The 23,015-nt window shown below is 47.7% G+C and overlaps 1 protein-coding gene across 1 annotated transcript in view; it reads left to right on the top strand.

Moving 5' to 3' along the window:
• DNAH3 (dynein axonemal heavy chain 3) overlaps positions 1–23,015 on the top strand; it is a 1,861,430-nt gene that overhangs the window by 1,128,262 nt on the left and 710,153 nt on the right. Inside the window, exon 46 of the mRNA XM_069647670.1 lies at positions 6,593–6,736. Coding sequence (XP_069503771.1) covers positions 6,593–6,736 — 144 coding nt within the window. The remainder of the gene's footprint in view (positions 1–6,592; positions 6,737–23,015) is intronic.

Below are 23,015 nucleotides of genomic sequence, written 5' to 3'. Positions count from 1 at the left end.
TGTCTTGTCACGCCTTATGTATGACGCGTTATAAATGACTTATATTATATCATATTATTTTATCACAGATGCCCAGAAAAATATGCAATGCGGCAGTAAGAAATGACTAGACTGGCAGCACTGAAATGCCAATCTATCCCGGTAATTACACTTAGCAGGACTGCTTTATCAGAAATGCCCAGTTAAAAGAAAGTCATACCAAACAGGAATGACTAGACTGGCTGCACCAAAATGCCACTCTAGCCACTAATGCCACATATCATGCCTGCTTAGCATGGACATGGACAACCATTATGATTTATCACACAATCCCGCCCCTCCACACCTAACCTCTCCCACACCCTACCCCAACCTCCAAAATCAGCTCCTTGGCCCAGAATTACCTCCCCGTCCCTCGTTCTTGTCCAAGATCTTACGTATGAGGCTCTTTGCCTCATAGGTAAGTACTGAGGTGAGGAAGAGTGGGACCAGGAGTAATGAAGATTACAGGTAGATAAGTCAGACATTACCGCCATGTACCTCTTCCTCACCCCAGTACTTGTGTATGAGGCAGAGCTCCTCCCTACTGATGAGGTCCAACCAGACCGAAACACATGTCTGGGGATGCTGTTGGTACTCTTGTTCAGAGGAGAATTGGCTAGCATTTCGGTGCTGGACTGCCCCACGGCAGGACAAAGACTGATATGTTTGGGATATTTGTTCTCTGTGAAAGATAGTGAGCTAAAGACTCTGGGTAAGTCTCTCATAACCAGGACTAATGTCTGGCAGAGGGACTCCCAGGACCCCAATTGGTAATTTGCATATTTAAGTAACTTTGGGTCTCACCCTAAGTTACTAGGGGAATCCAAACGTGGACCCCTTGCTCACTATTCTTAGAGAGGCACAGCCCCTCCCTACTGATGAGGTCCAACCAGACCGAAACACGTGTCTGGGGATGCCGTTGGTACTCTTGTTCAGAGGAGAATTGGCTAGCATTTCGGTGCTGGACTGCCCCACGGCAGGACAAAGACTGATATGTTTGGGATATTTCTTCTCTGTGAAAGATAGTGAGCTAAAGACTCTGGGTAAGTCTCTCATAACCAGGACTAATGTCTGGCAGAGGGACTCCCAGGACCCCTTTGGTAATTTGCATATTTAAGTAACTTTGGGTCTCACCCTAAGTTACTAGGGGAATCCAGACGTGGACCCCTTGCTCACTATTCTTAGAGAGGCACAGCTCCTCCCTACTGATGAGGTCCAACCAGACCGAAACACGTGTCTGGGGATACTGTTGGTACTCTTGTTCAGAGGAGAATTGGCTAGCATTTCGGTGCTGGACTGCCCCACGGCAGGACAAAGACTGATATGTTTGGGATATTTCTTCTCTGTGAAAGATAGTGAGCTAAAGACTCTGGGTAAGTCTCTCATAACCAGGACTAATGTCTGGCAGAGGGACTCCCAGGACCCCCATTGGTAATTTGCATATTTAAGTAACTTTGGGTCTCACCCTAAGTTACTAGGGGAATCCAGACGTGGACCCCTTGCTCACTATTCTTAGAGAGGCACAGCTCCTCCCTACTGATGAGGTCCAACCAGACCGAAACACGTGTCTGGGGATGCTGTTGGTACTCTTGTTCAGAGGAGAATTGGCTAGCATTTCGGTGCTGGACTGCCCCACGGCAGGACAAAGACTGATATGTTTGGGATATTTCTTCTCTGTGAAAGATAGTGAGCTAAAGACTCTGGGTAAGTCTCTCATAACCAGGACTAATGTCTGGCAGAGGGACTCCCAGGACCCCCATTGGTAATTTGCATATTTAAGTAAATTTGGGTCTCACCCTAAGTTACTAGGGGAATCCAGACGTGGACCCCTTGCTCACTATTCTTAGAGAGGCACAGCTCCTCCCTACTGATGAGGTCCAACCAGACCGAAACACGTGTCTGGGGATACTGTTGGTACTCTTGTTCAGAGGAGAATTGGCTAGCATTTCGGTGCTGGACTGCCCCACAGCAGGACAAAGACTGATATGTTTGGGATATTTCTTCTCTGTGAAAGATAGTGAGCTAAAGACTCTGGGTAAGTCTCTCATAACCAGGACTAATGTCTGGCAGAGGGACTCCCAGGACCCCCATTGGTAATTTGCATATTTAAGTAACTTTGGGTCTCACCCTAAGTTACTAGGGGAATCCAGACGTGGACCCCTTGCTCACTATTCTTAGAGAGGCACAGCTCCTCCCTACTGATGAGGTCCAACCAGACCGAAACACGTGTCTGGGGGTGCTGTTGGTACTCTTGTTCAGAGGAGAATTGGCTAGCATTTCGGTGCTGGACTGCCCCACGGCAGGACAAAGACTGATATGTTTGGGATATTTCTTCTCTGTGAAAGATAGTGAGCTAAAGACTCTGGGTAAGTCTCTCATAACCAGGACTAATGTCTGGCAGAGGGACTCCCAGGAGCCCCATTGGTAATTCAAACACAAGTACTGCCTCATGCATAAGTACTGGGACGAGGAAGAAAAGGGCTAGGAGTAATGAAGATTACCAATAAGTAATTGATGCATTAAACACAAGTAGTAGTGCAGCACCATTGAGTTGACTGTGCTTCCGCACCCCCCCCTGAAATTTTGTGCTATGTTGACTCAACCTGGCTGACCTTTAGAGCAGCTGCTGGACAGAATAGGACTCAGATGTTAAACGGCACCTGGGTTTCACTGTTAACAAGGGCCCAGAAATGACCAATGTAAAGCATTTCACTGTTAGTACCTGCCTTCAAACGCCACATTTTTTAGGCAATTGAAATTGTGATGTGGGATTAGTACTTGCATGCCAGGGGAGTGATTGGTAGGGTGGAGAGGGAACAGGAGACCGCTCATTCTCACAGTAGTTCATAGCTGGGTGCTTTTAGATTTAAAGGAGAGAGTTAACTGCTTGTAACATTGAAGCTGCACTAGAATAGTCTCATTAAAATGTGTAAAGAAGTTAGATGCCCCCACACAAATATGTTTTCCCCTCCCCACCGCTCGTGAAGTTAGCGCCTCTACCAACATTTGAAGGATTAGCCCACCCGAAATGTAGGTTTTGTTGCACCCCTGAACATAAGCACAGGCACCATTCTCAATATATACACACGCACACCCAGCCATCCATACATTTAAGTGTGCACCCTTTCACCATACAGGCACACTCAGGCAGCCACCCATACATTTAAGTGTGCACCCTTTCAACATACACTCACACAGGCTGCCACCTATACATTTAAGTGTGCATCCTTTCACCATACAGGCACACTCAGGCAGCCACCCATACATTTAAGTGTGCGCCATTTTCACTATACAAGAACACACGCGCAGCCAGCCACCCATACATTTGTGTGCACCCTTTCACCATACACTCACACAGGCAGCCACCTATACATTTAAGTGTGCACCCTTTCATCATACACTCTCACAGGTCATGGGGTTGAGTGGAGCCCTATTAGTTCAAAAAGAAATGTTTTTTTTGTAAGTCACTCTGACTTCATTAAGAAATGATTTCCGGTAAGGACCGAACCATAACGTAAATAATTTCTTTATGAAGGCAGAGTGACTTCAAAAATAAACTATGGGCCTCATTCTGAGTCCGGTGATAACTGTGCTGTTGCCACGGGAGGATTGCCGCCAGACTCGGAATGATTTATGGCGCCTGACTTCCCAGTGCCACCAGGAGATTACAACCCCGGCAGCCCAGAAAGTCAGGTGCCGGTAAAATGATTCTCCCCATTCCCATGGGACTCTGTTAATTGTTAATGGTGCTGGTGCTTGCATGGCGGTCTGGCTACCATGGGCGCTGTGCTGGGCAGGGTCAGACCTGCAGGCATGGTGGCTATGGCAGGCAGACCTGTAATATGTTGGTCCAGAAACAACGGTGCCGGTAAGCTTACCAGCACCGTTGTTTCCAGACCGGCATAGCTGTAATGAGTCCCTATTTCTTTTTGAAGTCATAGGGATCCCTCCAACCCCATGACATGGAAGCCTCGAGCCTAGGGTCTACCATGTCATGGGGTGGGGGAGATGGGGGAGGGCAGACTTCAAAAAGAACGTTTCTTTTTGTAGTCACTCTGCCTTAATAAAGAATTGAGTTTTATTAACAAAATCATTTCTTTATGAATGCAGAGTGATTTCAAAAAGAAACAAAACTTTTTTTTGGGGGGGGGGGGTGTTTCATTTTTTTTCTCCAAGTGGGACCCCCTCCCAGGGGCCCCCTGAACCGTGGGGGCTGCGGGGCCCTCAATATGCCACTGGTGGCGTCACAAGCACTCCTGCAGAGAGGCTTTTGTGCACACCAACTACCCACACCCCACGCAGCTCCCCTCCCTCCCATCAAAATGCAGACACGAAACAATTCAGTGACTAATGGCCCATCATTAGCAGTTTCGTGGCTGCATTCTGATGGGAGGGGCTGCAAGCTGCTCGAGCACTACTCGCTTTGAGACAAAAGGAGTATTGCCGTGTGATATGCAGACATTTGCCTCAGTGAGTGTCACAAATAACACCACGAACAGAGAACATGGTCACTGCGCGCCTTAGGTAGGGGGGGCACAAGGGGGGCACAGGACTTCAGAGGGGGGACACTGCCCCCCCCCCCCACACCCCTCCTAGCGACGCCACTGCTGCTCACTAGCTTGTACCCTACTCCTTTGATCTTCAGGGTCTCTCAATGAGATCTGGCCCAGCTCCTATTGTAATTGCATCCCTGCTTCCCACTCTTTTATCTCTTAACCCCTTCACCAAATGTTCCTTCTGTTCTTCTGGTCGTCCTCCAGCTCTCAACTCTTCCACTTCCTACATCAACTCTTGAACTAGCTCCTTGTCCCTTTCTTCCATTTCCGTCTTTCTTCATAACCACCTCTCATTGTTGTATTCTTCTTTCCACTTTTTACTCTTTTGCCTTCCTTAAGTCAATTTTACTATCTCACCAGTCTCTCCTTACTCCTAAACAGCAGCCCCATCGCTGTTGACTACTCAGTTTGGTATTCTGGGCCTCCCCTCCATGTCACAAGCACCAGTGTGGCCCAGCCTTTTCAAACTCTTTCCATGATGCTGAACTCTGCTTCTCCTCAATTTCCTCCTGGTCCCTCCTCCCGCCTGACCCAAAACAGCTCCTGTCTTCTTTCTCCAATCTTTCTCTTGTCTTCAACCATTCAACCAATCTTAGACTGAGTTCTGAACTTTTTTTCTAGGGTTTTAACTCCACCTTCCAGTCTCCTATGACAAAAAGAGGCTAGTGTGTGTTAGATGGAATAGTGACTAACTGTCAGGCTCTCCCTCCACCCCAAACTCCTCTGAGAATGCCTTACAACCCTGGTGTAGAACTTGGGATTGGAATGACCCCCTTTTGGGATATCCTCTTTCTGCCTGCCCCCACCCAACCCTGCTTTCCAGCCTCTCTCTGGGTTAAAGGAACTTAAAAGTGCAGCTTTTGTTTTGGGAAATTGGGAGTTGTAGTTTTCTGGGCCTTCGTAGGTCTTTAGTGTCGGTTGGACCATAGCTTCAAGAACCCCACCGGCCATCTTCAAGATCCTGGCTCTCTCTTCCCCTTTAGTTCTCTGCTATAGGGACTGGCTGGTGGCTCCCATCACAGATGATGGCTCCCAGCTCAAAGGTGTAACTTGGGGTTCGCTAGGCTCTCCAGTTGGGCAGTCCTTTATCTGGTAGTCATCCTCTGGCCCTACAATTGGAGTGGATTCAGGCAGCCTATCTGTCCTCAACTATATGAGTGTGGAGGGCTTGTGTGAGGACTGACTGACTTCCTCTGGGATTCCCTGGCCGAGCTCATGTCCCCTCTTTCTGCAGGTAGATTTAGGAGCTGTTTCTGCACCCAGGTGAGACCTGCAGGCAATGCTGGCTCCATTGGACCGTGTGCTCCAATTCCCTTAAAGAAGTAAGAGCAACCACTGTAGCTACTGAGTCGTCCACTTTAGTGGAAGCGAAAACCTTGTGCTGTGTGTTTGAGGAGAGCGTGAGTTCCATGACCCCTTTGTATTTCTGATTCTCAGTCTGAGGGGCTATGCCCCTAAAAGCAACCCTGCCCCTAGTTGGTGCCATGTGACTGATCCCTGTGAGGTTGACAAAGAAGTCCCCCTCATATCGCCTCCTGGCGCATCATGTGCTAGCTTGGGGGAAGGGTAACCTGGCCCCCTTGGTCACCTCACTGTACGTCCAAGGCAAATGACTTTGTCACACCAGTTACAATGATGCATCCAAATTCTAGCTGTCCATTTAGCACAATAGGCTCAGATGCCAGTGTGCTCAATAAGCACAATGATGATGTTGTCAGGCTTCACTTAAAACCATCCAAACATACAAAAATAAGCAATAATACATTATAAAAAAAAGTTTACTTTTTCTTTTTTTACTAAGTTGATCTTTACACGTTTTAGTTTACATAATAAACAATGTCCGCTCTATGCATGCCTATGATGCCATTACATTAGTTGACCACCACTTCACAAGTCCCCTCGCATTAAAATAACCTGTGCAAGTCTTCAGCCAACATTGTGTAGGTTTGAGTCAAATACCCACTTCAAACAATTATGTTTCTAATGTCATACATTCTCTCTTTTGCATTTCTTAGGATGCAGACAAACTGATTAGACTTTGGATTCACGAAGTCTACCGCGTCTTCTATGATCGCTTAATCGATAATGAAGATCGACAGGTGTTTTTCAACATGGTGAAAGAAACAACATCAAGCTGCTACAAGCAGAGCGTCGATAAGGTACTGAAGATGCCCTTTTACATATTACCCACAGTGCACCCCTACACCACAACATAGGCTTAGGCAGGCTACACAACAGGAATTATTTCATAGTTCCACAGGAAAAATATGATGTTCTTGGAATCCAGTTAGACAAATATAGGTTGCTTTCAACAATGTAATATGTATCTCACAAAACTGTCACTGCAAGTTCAAAACACTTTTATAAGATTAATATGTAACACAGACGTGCAGCAGTACTAATGTTTGCCATTGTGAAAAATGGAAAAGCATTTGGGGAGTTAGTCGCTGAATATCATGTAAATCATTCAATGTATTCATGAACTACAAGTTATTATGTGGGTGAATATGTTTGTCATAATTCTCTGCATTGGTTTGCAAATGCCTGCTTAATTGTATTGTTGTCTGAAGTTTCACGCAGTGCTTATAATCTGGTAGCCTAAGCCTATAATAACCATTTGAGGAGGCCCTGTTCACAAGATTTCCTAGAGGCTACATACAATCTGACAAGCAAGTTATGTCCAAATAAACCATGCACACCAATGTATTGGACTGCATCCAATCACCCTCGAACCACTGTATTAACAGAATCTGCTGGGCCCTTCTTAATTCTAGACCAGTTCATGTTGTAGTTGTTCGGGACAGCACACTGAGGTACTGAGGATTAATTACTATCTCTATTTTTAAAATGTGTGACCCAGCCCCTATTCCTAAACTGCTCATGGGAGTATATTGTTAGCCATTTCATATACAAAATATATTTAAAAGAGAACATTGAGAGGGTTTCTGAAGAGTAATTTGTTTTTGCGTGACTGTTCCTATAAAGTAACATCTGAATTTTTTTATTCTGTTTCCTCTGTAAAATGCTAATTGCTGTTAGGCTGTAAGAACTCACACCCATCTGCTGAGATTGTTTAAGAAATGTTTGTCAGCCAACTAACCTGCGCTTAGGAATTACTTAGAAGTTACTACTGAATACTCTTGTCACTTGGAGACTCTTAAAGATTCAGCCCCAGTCAACCCTTGGAGACTAGCCTTGTTTAATCACTGCAAGTAAGTGCTAAAAGAACATTCTGTGTGGAGATATTGCCGCAGCTTGCAAGCAATCAAGTGCTTCAGTCTGAGGTTTGATGAACAGAGAGAGCTGTTCAAGTTGCAGGGGGCGAACAGTCTCAATCTCAATGCTTCAGTGATATCTGTTCTTTTAGTTGGACAAACAATGTATTATTACGCTCCGAGTTGGACCTAGGTAAACTTTTAACCTGCATATAGCATCACTGTACACTCATTTGAATTTAGCCCGAAAGTACAACCAGAGCCTGAGCACCAAGTTCAAACAGTGGATCAACAGTTAGCTAACATTCAGCCAGTAAAAGGAACTACCTTGTGAGGGCCTATTGTGAAACTCCAAAGTACTAACTTTAAAGTTGGTCATAATCGCCATATGGTAAAAGATATGGTTATAAATAATATCAAGAGGGTTTCCAAGATGGCCGCCGCTGGAAACGCACTGTGATCGATGCCCCATGACTTAGGAGAGGGTATCCTTACAGCAGCCCGACCCCTCCCCAGGCAAACTGCAGCTTTGAAGACACCCGCGCACTGAGAGAGGGACCTCGGCCTCCTGATCTTGGAGAAGCAACCCGAAGTGGGCACCCCTCCCAGCGGCGGTGCAATGGGCGTACCGTCCAGTATAATAAGGAGGCCTGAAAGACAAGTCCCCTTCAGTAAATTGGGAAGGCTGGACCAGGAGGGGGCCCACAAACAGGACCCGACAGAGGCGACGCTCTGTTGGAACCACACTGCAGCGAGAACCCAGGGCCGGCAGCTGGATGAGGTAGAACGGAGCACCGACAGGCGGGAGCAAGAGCCTGTAGACTACAGCGATTCCCCGCGGGAGAACAGTGGCCTAACTAGAGGCAACAAGCACTTGAGGACGTGCGGCAGCAGCCGCGGAGCCGAATCAACTCAAGTGCGGGCAAGCAGGGGTGGGGGCAGCTGAGGGTGTGTGGATCACCAGCACACTGATCATGCGGTGGCCCGGTTGCCCACCGCAGTGCAGTCAACCTCAGGAGGTGCCCCTCCCTATACGCTTCTGTGAGCAGCGCTGACAGGGCAGGAGCTAAGAAGCACAGACAGAGCACACAAAGGCAGAGGGACTGCCGCAAACGGGGTGCCCAGCCCCCCTAGCCCCAGAGCTCTTCATTGAAACTGTTCCTCACTCTGGGAGCCTCAACCCCATGCCTCCTACCTGGGCTGCCTTTTCCTCCACCCCCCGGACAAGTAAAAAAAAAAAAAAAAAAAAAGCCTGTCATGAGAGAAAACACAAGGGGAAAGACGAGCACAGCGCATACTGCATTTGTAAGGAGGTAGCATGGCCCACTGGAACTGGGTCGGTAACACAACCTGCGGGCCCCAGCCTAGGGTTCCCCCGCCGCCCTCACTGAAGCGCAGGGCGCCTAGCCCCCAACCACTGAGGGGACTCCCGGATTCAGTTCCCTCCCCAACACCACTGCCAATCCCTGGAATCCCCCTGCCCCAGACATAGGGATATGGGGACATCAAGGAGCAGAAGTCGAAGGCGCCAACAGCCCGTGAGATACTCAAGAATCCGGCCCCTCCTTCAGAGGCCCAGAGCCGTGTCACGCAGGGTGCTTGTAACAGTGCAGCCCTATGGAGACAATGTCAAAATCCATGGGGAAAGACCCGGCCCACACTCGGCAAAGGGTGGTAAGAAGACCCAGGAGGCGGAATAAAAAATAAATTGGGGCCAGGATCGGCTTCCCCCCCTTCCTGGGCCCCCGCAGGAACAGTCAGTTGGTGAAGACCCCCCGCAACTCGATACACAAGACCAGGCAGTCACACACGCGGTTCTAAAGCAATTTTTCACAGAATTTGTTTGTTTATTTTATTTATATAGCGCACCAGGCCCAAGGGCATCCGGGCGCATCACTTAGATCCAGGCATAGTACAGAACAGTGTCGTGAGTACAAATAATGCATTTGAACAGAGAATACTATGTTATACAGGAAATATATAAATATAATAAAACAGGTTATAACAGTGAGCCATTAGCGCTATTGTTATGACTTAGAGGGCAATAGTAGCAGAGTCACAGCAGGTCTTGGGCAGACAACCAGGCTTTGGCTTTACGCTTGAAGGCCAGGAAGGAGGATTCAGCTAGTGTGAGGGCTTGATTGGCGAGGCTTTTGTGTGTGAGCGCAAGTGCTTTAAGAGAGACTCTTTGGGAGACTGAGAGCCAGCAAAGGCTCCGTCTAGAGTCAGAAATGTGGAGGTTCCTGGGAATGTTTAGAGCCTCTCTAATGGTATTATTTTGGATGATTTGTAGTTTTTTAATATTACATTGGTTGGTGCCCAGATAAAGGGCATAGCAATAATCGATTTTGGATAGGACCAAGGTCCTGGCTAGAGTAGTGCAGTTGGCTGGTGAAAGGAAGGGGCGGCATGCTGTGATAAGCTTGCAAGTGTATGATGCAGCCGATGATACTGCATTAGTTTGCCTGCCTGGATAATTTGGGGACAGGATCACCAACACCGTCCAAACACGGATGTGCAAAATGAGAGAGGATCTGGCTGCAGCACTACAGTAGATCAAAACAGACGTAAGCGAAGTTGAGGAGAGGGTTGATGTTAACGAAAGAGCACTCCAAGAACTAGCAGACGACGGCAGGAAATCAGACACGCTGTTGGAGCAAGTGGCGGTCTCTACTCACAACCTTGAACTACAGATGGAGGACCTCGAAAATAGGTCCCGAAGATCTAACATCTGTATGAAATCCCTATCGGAGGACATCTCCGACAAGCACCTGAAGGGGGTGATTCGCAAAATCTTTGTGTACCTCTTGGAAGAAGACACAGCGATAGAGGTCAGACTGGACAGGGTACACAGTGTGGGCCTGTGAAAAACAGACCCCGGATCCCTCCCAAGCAGTGGTCGAAGTGTATGAAAAGAAGTAGTGGAACTATGTTCCGTACTGGCCTGCACCGCTCCCCACAGACCCCATCGCTGTGCCCCCTCCCATGCACAATGAAAACCCCAAAACACATGCACCTGCTCTTTAAGGGAACGTCCAATGCAGTGCCCTGAAAGTGCAAGTTTCAACTTCTTCCTACACTTTTATTTTAAGACAAAACCGTTCCGGAACGGTTTCTTTTTAAAATAAAAGTATAGGAACGGTAAAACTTAATTAAAATAAGTAGAGGAGCACCGCTCCCGACCGCTCCCGCCCACTTCGACCACTGCTCCCAAGGTACTTCTTGGCAGCGCTGCACGATTATACCACTAAGGAGAGGATTCTGCCCGCTGCAAAGAATGCAAACCAAATCTCCTACAACGAGACGTATTTCTCTCTATATCAGGATCCCTCCCTGACAACGCTGGTGAAGCGGAAGCAAATGGACCCAGTAACTAGGGGCTTCCGGGACAAAGACATCCGCTACAAATGGACCTTCCCATTCAGGAGGGTGTTCGAATGGCTGGGTAAGCAGCGACAGATCAGTTTGCTGGAAGAAGTGTCTAAACTGCTGGGCTTAGAGGAAGACCAACAGGCTCCGAGTACTGCTACGGCAAGCAGCCAAAAGAAGCCCAAAAGCTGGTAGTGGTCTACGGTCCGCACAAAGAGAATCCGGAAGGGTGGGTGCCAACCCCTTCTCAGAGGCCCGGGGATAGGGGACTGGGAGGGAGTACACGAGTACACCCCCACCCCCAGAGGGGGCCCCACTGGATGAAGAGCCCTAGAAAAGATCTGCAGCCGGTTTCCATAAACAATGCCTGGGGAGGGTGAGAAAAGTAGGTAATTTTACTGGTCTTGGGGATCAAATGGGGGTTGTTTTTTTTTTTTTTTTTGGGGTTGTAGGACGCCCCGCACTGATCCTAGTAACCTTAGGAGATCGCCCCCACGGAGGGAATCAGTGGTTGGAGTAACTCGGGGGGCCTACACCAGGGAAGGGAAAGGTTCAGGGGGAGGGCAGCAGGGAGGGAGTAGAGGGGTATGGGGAGGGGGGAGGGAGATGGGCACACTCTGACACGTAAAGACACCACACAGCCCCCGATCAGAGCGAGCACATGGCCACAATCATACCCAATGCTGGGATTACTCTCTGCTGCCTAACGCTTAACATCCGGGGGTTAAACATCCCTGTGAAAAGGCGGAAATTAGAGCTTCTCCTATATAAACTCCAACCTGATCTAATAGCCCTTCAGGAGACCATATCAAAAGGCACGACAGACATAAGCTGAAGCTGAGCCAATACCCTAAAATATTGCAGGTGAACGCGGAAGTCAAGAAGGCAAGGGTACTAATAGCATTTAAACAAACCATGCAAGTGTCCGTCATGAAAACCTGTGTAGCTCCTGCGGCCGATTCCTGTTCCTCCTTTTACAACTTGGCCCTCTGACTAACTGTGGCTTCGATCTATGCTGCGAACGTAGGTCAAGAGGGGTTCTTGAAAAAAGGTCATATCCGAACAAGAACATTTTAGTGTGGGGGACATGATCCTTCTGGGAGACCTGAACATTGCATGGGACCCGACCAGGGACAGGAGAAAGATCACAAAATACATCCAGCCCCCAGCTTCGTGGACCCTCAACACGCGGTTTCATGGACTGACCCTGAAAGATGTCTGGGTGTCCCTTATTGGGGGAGGAGTTCGCTTACACACACCACTCGCACGCGCATAACTTGTTCTAGAGAATCGACTATGTGTGGGCCTCGGCCAAACTCATTGGGGGATTCGAAACAATAGAAACTCACACCTTAACCATTTCATATCACGCTCCGATTACCTTTGCTCTCAACATACAGACACAACATTCTAAACTGTGGAAGGGGTCTTTCCCCAGTGGCCTATTAACAGATCAGCCTACCTGTGACTCCTTGGAGGCAGAAATGCCATAATTCTTCAATTTTAACTCAGGGGCAGACACTTTGACAGGGTTTAGTATGGGACGCGGGGGGGGGAACTTATTACGGCAGAGGCACACAGAACTCGGCTCAAGGGGCCTGCGTAGGCAATACAAAAGTGCTGGACGGAAATTAGATTTTGTCCATACCAAACAAGCCAAAAGAAGTTAGCTATATTAGATTAAGGCCAATAAAGCAGACAGCCAAGGCAAAAAAGGCGGCCCAACTGATCCAGGCAATAGAAGTCACCCCCAGTAATAAGGTAACCTCCACAGAACAAATAACTACACAGTTTCACACTTACTACTCAGCCCTTCGTGCTTCCGATCACCCCGACCAGAAATCTCAGCTGGAGTACATCGAAGCAGCTCACTTGCGAACTCTAACCCCCTCAGACAGTGACTCCCTAGAGAAGGCAATCACAAGAGAGGAAGTGCTCCTCGCAATGGCGAACCAACCACCGAACAAAGCACTGCAGCCGGACGGGTTCCTGGTCTCGTTCTATAAGTGGTGCAGGGAGATCCTGGCTCGTCAGCTGTTGGCTCTGTTTAACTCTTTTGTAGACTCAGGAAGGACCACTGACACCATGGCAGAGGCCAAGATGAATCTCGTCGCTAAGGCAGGGAAGGACCCCACCAACTGCGGAGCTTACCGGCCAATTGCGCTCATCAACGCGGATGAGAAGGTCTACTCCAAGATCCTTGCCAATAGGTTTGCACAGCTGATGCCGACTCTGATCCTCCCAGACCAGACCTGGTTCATTAAAAGATGCCAAACACACAATAATCTCAGGAGGATCTACCATCTGTTAGGAAAAAGTCAAGCAGAAAGGTGTCCCGGTGGTGGTCGTAACCCTGGACGCAGAAAAAAGCATTTGACCGAGTTGAATTGACCTTTCTCTTCAATACCATGCACAGCATGGGGTTTGGCCCTAAATTTATAAGGAGGATCAAGGTAAACTATGCACATCAAACAGCTCGGCTCCTGGTGAATAGGCAGCTCTCATCCCCAGTCCATTTTAGCAGAGGAACTAGGCAAGGATGCCCCCTATACCTCCTGCTCTAGGCGCATCCCGCTCTTGGCTACGACGCTCAGAGGTAATCAAGGGCATAACCTTCGGGGGTGAGACCCACAAGCTAACGGCATATGCAGATGATATGTTGCTCACTCTCACAGGGCCAGTCACTACTCTTCCCGCAGCACTGCAGGAACTCGAGAGGTGTGGCAGGGTTGCATGCCTAAAAATAAACATTGCAAAGTCTGAGATTTTGAATCTTTTGGTCAATCAGGAGGAGGAAGAGGCACCGGCAAAAGAAGTGACGCAACTCAAGTGGGTCCCTGATAGTATCCGAGTCCTGGGGGTAACCATCACACGCACGCTAAAGGGGCTCTACGAGGCTAACTTCCACCCATTGCTGGCCCAGATTCAGGCGCAGTTATAAACATGATGCCCGCTTTCTGTTTCATGGTTGGGTAGCGTTATCGCTATTAAGATGGTCATACTTCCTTGAATCCTATACCTTTTTCAAGCTCTCCCAGTTCCCATCCGGCCCACTTTTTTTTCAGTCCTTACACAAGCTGACCTCCAAATACATATGTGTGAATAAAACCCCTTGGATCGCACTGAACACTGTAATGCTCCCCCCTACCCCTCCATAGAGGAGGACTTGGCCTCCCAAACATTCGGGAATATTACCAGGTGGCGCCGCTCAGAGTTATAAAGGATTGGTTCAGGGAGAATAAGGATAAGAGGTGAGTGCAGATGAAGGGGGCGGTGGCAGGACCCTACATGGGAGGAAAACTATGCCTCCCTAAAGCAGATCGACCCTGCAATGTATATCATAACACCATAACGGAAATGGTGGAGGACACATGGGATCAAGCAGTAAGAATACATCCTATCACGACCTTTCCCTCCCCCTTTACCCTGCTTTTCGACAATCCACAGTTCACACCAGGCACGGAGCCATGCATGTTCCCCCAGTGGAGGGCGGGTGGCTGTACAAAAATCAGGGATATGTTTCGGAGGTAGGAAGTCTAATTGTTTACCACCTGTAAAGAGGAACTGGGGCTGCAAGAATCGCAGAACTTCTCATACTTTCAGGTACACTACTGGATCATGGCCTCGCCTAACCGAGCTGCGGCAGCCAGATCACTATCACCCTTCAAAAGGTTTCTCACATCGAACCCAGGGGATAAGCATCTTGTATCACATATATATAATCACATATATATAGGTTTTTAGTGGACGGCCGCCCGCCTAAGCAGCTGCCGTTCACCCTAGGGGGCCCTATCTCAGAAGAGAGCTGGGCGTCGCTCTGGCCAGATATCCCTTGTTTGACAACATTTATTCAGATCTGGGAATTCTGGCTGAAGCTTATGTACCGGTGGCACTACACCCCCCAGAGGCTCAACAAGTTGAAACCTGACATCTCAGACAGATGCTGGAGAGGGTGTGCCTAAAGGGGACTGGCTCCACATTTGGAGTACCTGCTAGGTGCTATAATCCTTCTGGGATGCAACCAACAGGGTTATTAGGGATATATATGGTGGGAAAGGAGATAGAGCCGCAAGAGAAACTCTCTTGGGACTGGCGGACCCGGTCAACATGGGTTGGCCAAAATACAAAAGGAAGGCCTTTAACACCTTTCATCTGGCAGCTCTTTTGGTCATTTCGTGTAAATGGAAATCAGCTGATCCACCAGCGCTATCGGACTGGATGTATAAACTTGGGAACTTTGTGGCGCTGGTGTGGGTCTCACACTCTATACGGTGGGACCAAGCTAAATTTTCACGAGAATGGGCCCTGATTCTAGAAACTCTGCAGGGGGAATTCAGGGAACTATACTGCCCGTACAAGGTGCGCGTTTTGGACATCTCATAATCCAGCCGCCCTAAGTCGGCGGAACCAAGGGGACATGGCTTGTGCCCAGGGAATGGAGAGCCTGAGGGGGGAGGAGGGAAGAGGGAGTTGGGACGTTGTTATACCTTCAAATGTAAAATCAATAAAAATAAGTTTGACAAAATAATATCAACAAAATAAATTGAAGAAAAGGATTTGTCAGTGATTGAACATCATGTAGTGTGAAACCCCCTTTATGTGAAAGTTAAATGTCGGGTAAATTACAAGTTCTACTGAATTAGTTTATGTAAGAAATCAGCACAGTCAGCAAAGTGAGAACAATCTGAAGAACTATAGAGGGCCAAGGAGGTCAGAACATAAATCATTATGGGTTCACCCACAAAGCAAAGTGATCATATGGTTGGTGTACCTAAACACCATAAAGGTGCTTAGGGAAGTAGAGGTTTGCTTAAAAACAAAGCATTATGTTGGTGGAGACTAGTTACCTCATTAGCTCTCACTGAACTTGTTGTAAATAGTTCATAAGAAGTTGGTGATCTTATGGTTTGAGCTTGTGCCCTCCACTATTCTGCCAGAAGTATTAGATGTCCAAGTAGTAGTAGTAGGAAAGGGATAACATAGTCTCTTGGAAAATCTCTGGATTGGCAAATAAGTTACAAGATCTAGATTGGTATGATTTTATTAAAGACATAGAGATACTATGCTTCCTGGAGACATGGGCACATTATGAACTACCCAAACCTGGTTATCTATTAAATGGTCTAAACAAGCTATAAAGGCTGATAAGGATCAATCCAATGGAGGGCTGCCTACTTGGATTTCCCTTGCACTAAATGCAGTGGTCCCTGAGATTCTGTGTTTTATGTGTGAAAATGGTCTTACCTCGTGTCTTAGCTTTGAGTGTTTTTCATGTTTATGTATGCCAAAATGACTCGTGCTTCTGCTTTCTAGAAGAGGTTTAATGTACCATTAATGATCCAGCAATTGTTGGGAGAAATGCTCATAAAACAGTGGCAGGTGATCTTAACTGTCAATATGAACCTTTCCCACCTGTAATGCACTCAGAAATCGAGGGGTGACAATTAGAGTATTCCTCTCTGCATATGTTCACAACCTAGATCAAAGTACTCTTATTCAATTAGTCTTACAGAGTGCTTAATTACCGCTGGCCTGCATGCTTGCTAAAAATGTTCCCTACAAGGTACCCTGAGAAACCTACTTTTAGGATCAATAAAAGATTAAGCCACATTGATTACATTTTAATCAATGTAGCTAGCTGGTTGTTAATCTCATAGATTGAGGAAATATAATGTTTGGAGCATGACCATGACCCATCAGTAGCAAATGTAATAATTTTTGTTGATCCTAGCAATAGACCTATAACATCTAAACCCAGTGTTGCTTTGCTGATTAACTGAGACAAACATAAAATCAAATGGTGTTATATACATAATGAGAAATAAATCCCATGAATGTATTCCCAATTAATTCCTATACTAAGATTTTATCTTGGCGATGATGCCATTGCAGATATTAATCCTGTTGCCATCTATGATTCTCCAACTTTGACTATCAAGTCCTTTGTTACTCGGGCAAGCTGTTTAGTAAGAGATAGAAATCTGAAATCTTACTCCTACTATAACGGCAGCTGTAGATTAGAAAAAATTAAATGCTAGTCAACCAGAAAAGAGAGCATCAGTTGAAGGTTTGGGAAAATATTATTGGGGCAAATTGGAACCAGAAGGAGTACAAGTCGTTCTGCAATCTTAGATTGCAATGTTTTCTGTGCATATTTGGGTTGTTCAAGTCAAGAATTTGTTATGATCATCCTACATTGATGCCCTCCTGTGATACCTCAACTTACATAGGCTATTCTATGGCTAAAGTAACAAACTGTTAGCGATTTAAAGAGAAAGACATTTGTTTGGCTCTTCAATCTCAAAGGTTAGTTAAGGCACCTGGTTTAAATTGTATGCCGATGGAGTTTTTCAAATAAGAACCTATTATTTGGATCCCTTTCCTTACAAAACCTTTTAATAACAAGTTAGCTAATTTAAACAAGCACTGAGCTGGCTAGCTGTGAAGATTGTCCCTCTCTATGAGAAAGGTTACATTTCTTTAGTTGAAGGCCTTGCTAAGGTTTAAGCAAAAAACATTGTTCTTAAACTGGAAAAATTGTGTACTGTAAACAATGAAGTGACACATCGGCAAGCAGGATTTTGCCAGGCGTTGGTAGAATTGACCATCTTTTTTGATTATGTGCTTTAGTAAAAATATGCGTTCTATTAAGAGCCCAACCAGTATATTTAATTTGTACTGATCTTATCACTGCATTTAATTCTTGTGAACTGTTGTGATCAGTATTAACTGACTTATGTGTTCCCCCAGGGTTGTTGTTAGCAATTCAAAAGCTATAAAGCAGTAGCTATGTAGATTTACAGTGGAGTGTAGGTGGGGAGAAAACAGATTGTACTAAAAGGTTTAAGATAGGGATGCATCATTTACCTCTTCATATCTAAATTAATTGAACCTGTGCATCTTAAATATGGGCGCCAATGCCCCGGTTGTGAACTCAAAAACAATAGGAATGTTGGGGCGTGGCCTGGAGCGTCGACGATGCGGTCGCTCTCCTGATGGCCTCCGTGGGATGCCCGCTGCTTTTCATGTTTTAATGCGGCTTCAGCACATCGTCACATGAATGAACCCCCGGTGGCGACGCATGATGACTATGGGCCCCTGCTGATCCATTTCCGTGAGTTTATGATCTTGGAACGATGAAATATAGGCGAGATTCATCACGCTGCCCCTCAGCCCCCTATTCCGGGTGTTCCAAGATGGCGAACGGGACCGCAGGTTTCGAGGATATCTGGGAGAGGAGCGGAGGAGAGATGAGACTCTGGCCGCTCTGAGTCCCCTGGCTGCGCTCCACCATCAGAGGGCCCCCGTGCACTGCCAGCCCCCGCTCTGTGGGCTGATTCTATCTCTTACCAGTGGAGGAGAGCCAAGAGACTCCTTTGCTGCGTCTGCCCACTCCCACCTGCGCCTACACCTTATATTGGAGCCTGCTGCCCCGAGTCGGGCGCCCATCTAAAAACTCCAGAGGGCGCTCCCATAGGCGAGGCGGGGACAACGAGCGACTGGGAGGACACCCTTGCCACAGCGGACTCAATGCCGGCAGGCCTCAACAGCTGGTCTCCTCCGAGGATCCCGTGGAGGACTGAGTCACCGGACTGCCCAGAAACTGTTAATGGCTCGGAAAGGTCTGCTCTCAGACTCTGTCTGAGCTCCTGCCGCATCCCCAGTCCCCGCTCCTCCTGAGACGGAGACACAACTATCAACGGCAAGGCGGGCCGGACCTTGCGAACAACTCCGGAGAAGGCCATAAGGCTCCCTTAAACCCTCAGGGGTAGCAGTTAAATAAGGGCTCTCCAACATCCACCCTCTCATTACCTGGGAACCTGCGCGGCCCCCTTGGACATGACTTCCGTCTCAGAGGCTACCCAGCCAGGGAGCCTTTAGAAGGGCAGCCGTACCCCCCCCTCGACCTCCATCCAGGGACGCAGCAACACAGGAATCGGGGACCTCCTGATTCCGTTTGATTTGGCAGCTTGCAGGAGGGGCCCTCCAACAACCAACCCCAGTCTCAGTGGAAGGAGCCTAACGAAAGAGGAACAAAGAACTACAATTAAAGGTAAGCTGGGGGGAACCCTCTTTCCACCCATTTTCATCAACACTCTACAAGGAGACTAAACGCTTGGGGCAAAATCTGCTCATGCCTTGCTCTAGAGATACTATAAGCCCAACACAACACGGAGGAAGCCTGCCCTAATACTATTAAGAGGCCCTGCACCCCCTCTGGAACACTTATTGCATACAGCAAGACTGTCACACCCGAAAGAACTGTGAGAGCTCCAGTTGGCATTAATACCTCTCCCTGCCTCACATACACATGGTCTCTTCCCCCCTCCCCTCCTTCTGAGCATCTCCTGGGGCGCCGCAGCCGCCGTCTCGGCCTCCACCTCCCCTCCGCGAGCCCAAGAGGATCTCCTTGTTGTCACCCACTTTCTAAAGGAACGGGGAGCCTCTCCATAAGCAACCCCAGTGCCCACGCCAACGATACGCCATTGCCTGAATGGGTAGACCCTTCTAGAAGCTAAACACCCCTACCTGTAATTGGGAAACCAGCCTAATCACTGATCTTCTCCCAGAGGCATTGGGTCTCCCCTTCTACACATAAAGGACATTATGGCTAAACAACTTAAGTCCAGTAAGAACCCAGACATTGCTGCAATGTTGCTGTCGGCTGACAAAACCAAGAAACAGGATCCCCCCCATCTCCTCTCCACGAGAAACTTCAGATGACAAGGGGTTTCTTGCAACCAAGGACGACATCCGAGCATTCATGGCCAACATTAAATCTGAATTCAGGTCTTGCATGACCGAATTTACCACAAAATTAGAACGCATCGACCAAAGAGTGATGGAGGCTGGGCAAAGATTGGGAGAGGTTGAGGACCATGCCCAGGACCACACAGCTACCTTGGGTTCTATGTGATTTCATCGACAGACTTTTCATCGCAGGGTTTTTGCCGCTGATTTTTTTTTTTTTTCGGGGGGGTTACCCCCCAAACCCCCACCAGTTTAATTATTTTAATATTACCCTAGACACACACCAAATTTATTTAATTTTTAACCCCAAAAAAAAATCTATGGTTTTTTTTTCGAAAAAAAAACGCGGCAAAAAACCCCGCGATGAAAAGCCTGTCGATGAAATTACAGTATACCCTACCTTGGTTGAACTTCAACACTCAATTAGACTCCTACAAGATAAATGCGATATCCTAGAATTCAAACAAGAGGACCTTGAAAACAGGGCTCGACGTAATAACCTCCGAATCCCCAGGAGTTCCAGCCTCAGTCCCAGACAAAAACTTGAGGGTGACCTCTTTCAGTCTCTATTCCCACACCTAGATAAATCCCAACTCCTCCTAGACCGCACACACAGGTTGCGCCCTTGCCGCGGGGTGGAGTCGGACTCCCCCCTGATGTCATTACCAGGGTGCACTTTTTCACTGCAAAAGAAGCCATTTCATCGATTGCTCACACTAGGGACGAATTAACCTTTCAGGGCTCTCCCCTTCAGATTTGCCAAGATTTATCTCTGCACACTCTCCAGAAAAGATGGTCCCTCTGAACCCTAGCTCTTTTTCTTCAGGACCAGCAGATCTGCTATAGATGGCTTTTCCCCACGGCTTTACAGTTCACTTACAAGGGCACCCTGACAAAAATCAGCCACCTTGAGGATGCAGAGATTATGCACCCAGTTTCGCCCAAGAGCCCGTCGCCCTCAGCCTCAGAAAATGCCATTTATACGGACCTCACATCCCCAAAAAAACGAAGCAAAACCCCTAGTCGAGGGTCCCGAGATTCAGAAAAAAGAAATGATCAGACCCATAGACGGAGCATATACATTAAAAGGTTAAAAAACTCCGAACATCCTGAAGCCTGAGACATTTTCCCAGGGACACCGAGCCCACCTTTTGCTTTATCCGGGGCAACTCGCCTTTCCTCCAGGCCCGGAACATTCTTTCACCCGATGTAGTTCCGCCACCTATGAACATGCAGATGAACCTCTACAGCTAGAAGCAGCGGGCCCCCTCCCACGGCCCATGCCCATTTCTAAGGTACAATCCACCTATGAGTCCTTGGGATGTTGCACTACATTTGTTCTCCGTTCTAGCCATGTTGGCTGCAGACAGTTGTTCGGCCCTGTTGGCCAGGGATGGTGCCAGATCCACGAAATTGGCCCCACCCTTTGTTGTAGCTTGGCCCTCCTGTTGGAGGTCTAAGCAAAAAATGTCAAGTGCAGGGTGGGAAGCGGCTACAGACTCTCCGATATGTTGACTGTTTCGCACTCATCTCACTCCCCCCATTCGTACTCAGCAACAGCCTCACCTGTCATCTCGGAACACCACACCCTAAGATTTCTTTGTCTGAATGTCAAGGGATTGAACTCTCCCGCCAAGCGCAAGTCAATCTTGCAAAAGTTCCAAGATGAAAACTCAGCAGTAGCCATTCTCCAGGAAATGCACCTACTATCACCAGACTTTGGGCATCTACGCTCACAGCACTTTCCGAAACTATTTTTCACCTCTGGTGGCACTAAAAAAAGGAACACAGTGATTCTTTTCAGAAAAGGGCTAAACCCACAGATTCTGGATATGAAACAGTGCCCCGACGGCAGATTTGTAGCAATGAAATGCTTACTGGTGGGACAGCTATATTCCTTTGTCTCGGTATACGCCCCAAACACAGGTCAAGCTGCTTTCTATGAGGCGCTGAGCTCTACTCTTTCTTCCTTCCTAGAGAGCCAGATGGTAATTGGAGGTGATTTTAATGGAGTCCCGGATCTCGTCAAGGAGAAATCACACCCGCCCTCCTCCAGGGACTTTGCGCTGGCACTGGCACTCTTACACCTGTTTAGAACCTTTGAGGTGGTGGACTGATGGCGGTATCTTCACCCCTCAGAGAGAGACTTCTCCTTCTACTCCTTTGTACATAGAACATTCTCCAGAATAAACCTCCTCTTGACCTCACCGCAATTGCTTTCATACCCCAACGATGTAACCATAGGCTCAAGGATCTCATCAGACCATGCCCCGGTATCCCTGGAGATTCGAGCACATAATCCTTCCACCACCACCCGACGCAGATGGATGCTATACGACCCGATACTCAATGAGAAGCCGGTAAGGGATTCAATAGCGACATCGATCAAAAACCTTTTCAATGACAAGCCTAGTGAAGATACTTCCCCTGCTAACACCTGGGACGCTATGAAAGCCACAATAAGGGGGGAGTTGATTGCTCAGGGAATAGCCTTCCATAAGTACAGAAGACAAACTCTCATGTTCCTTGAGGAGGAACTACGGAAAGCTGAGAAGTCCCACAAGGAGAGAGGTTGGTCCCCGGAGACACAGCGAGCAATTCATACTGCACAGAAAAAGATTGAGGCTCACTACGCTGAACACACAGCGCCCATGTTAGTGAAGGCCAATCAGTTTTACTACGCAAAAAGCAACAAAGCAAACAAGTTATTGGTGGCTAAGCTTGCCAAAACGAAAAGAATTAACACAATCATCGGAGTACGGGACCCGCAGGGTAGAATTCAGTACGCCGAACAGGATAAACAACGATTGGCAACAGACCACCTGGCACAGGTGATGACCACACCATCACGAGACCTGAAAGAGCAAACAGAATATCTACAAAAAGCAGCACTCCCCCAATTGCGAGACTCAGCCCGAGACATCTTGGATGCTCCAATCTCAGGTGAGGTGGTAGAAGAAGCCATAAAATCCCTCAAATCTCGGGCCCCCGGCCCTGATGGCTACTCCACTAGATTTTACAAGATCTTTAGGCCCCAGCTAATCGCTCCACTAGTAAAGCTCTTTAACACTTTTAGGGACACAGGCCAATTACCGTTCTCCTA

The sequence above is a fragment of the Ambystoma mexicanum genome, chromosome 2q, assembly GCF_040938575.1.
Source record: "Ambystoma mexicanum isolate Mex_15411 chromosome 2q, UKY_AmexF1_1, whole genome shotgun sequence".
Classification (NCBI taxonomy): Eukaryota; Metazoa; Chordata; class Amphibia; order Caudata; family Ambystomatidae; genus Ambystoma; species Ambystoma mexicanum.
Note: the sequence above shows the minus strand (reverse complement) of the source record. Positions and strands in the feature narration are given on the sequence as shown.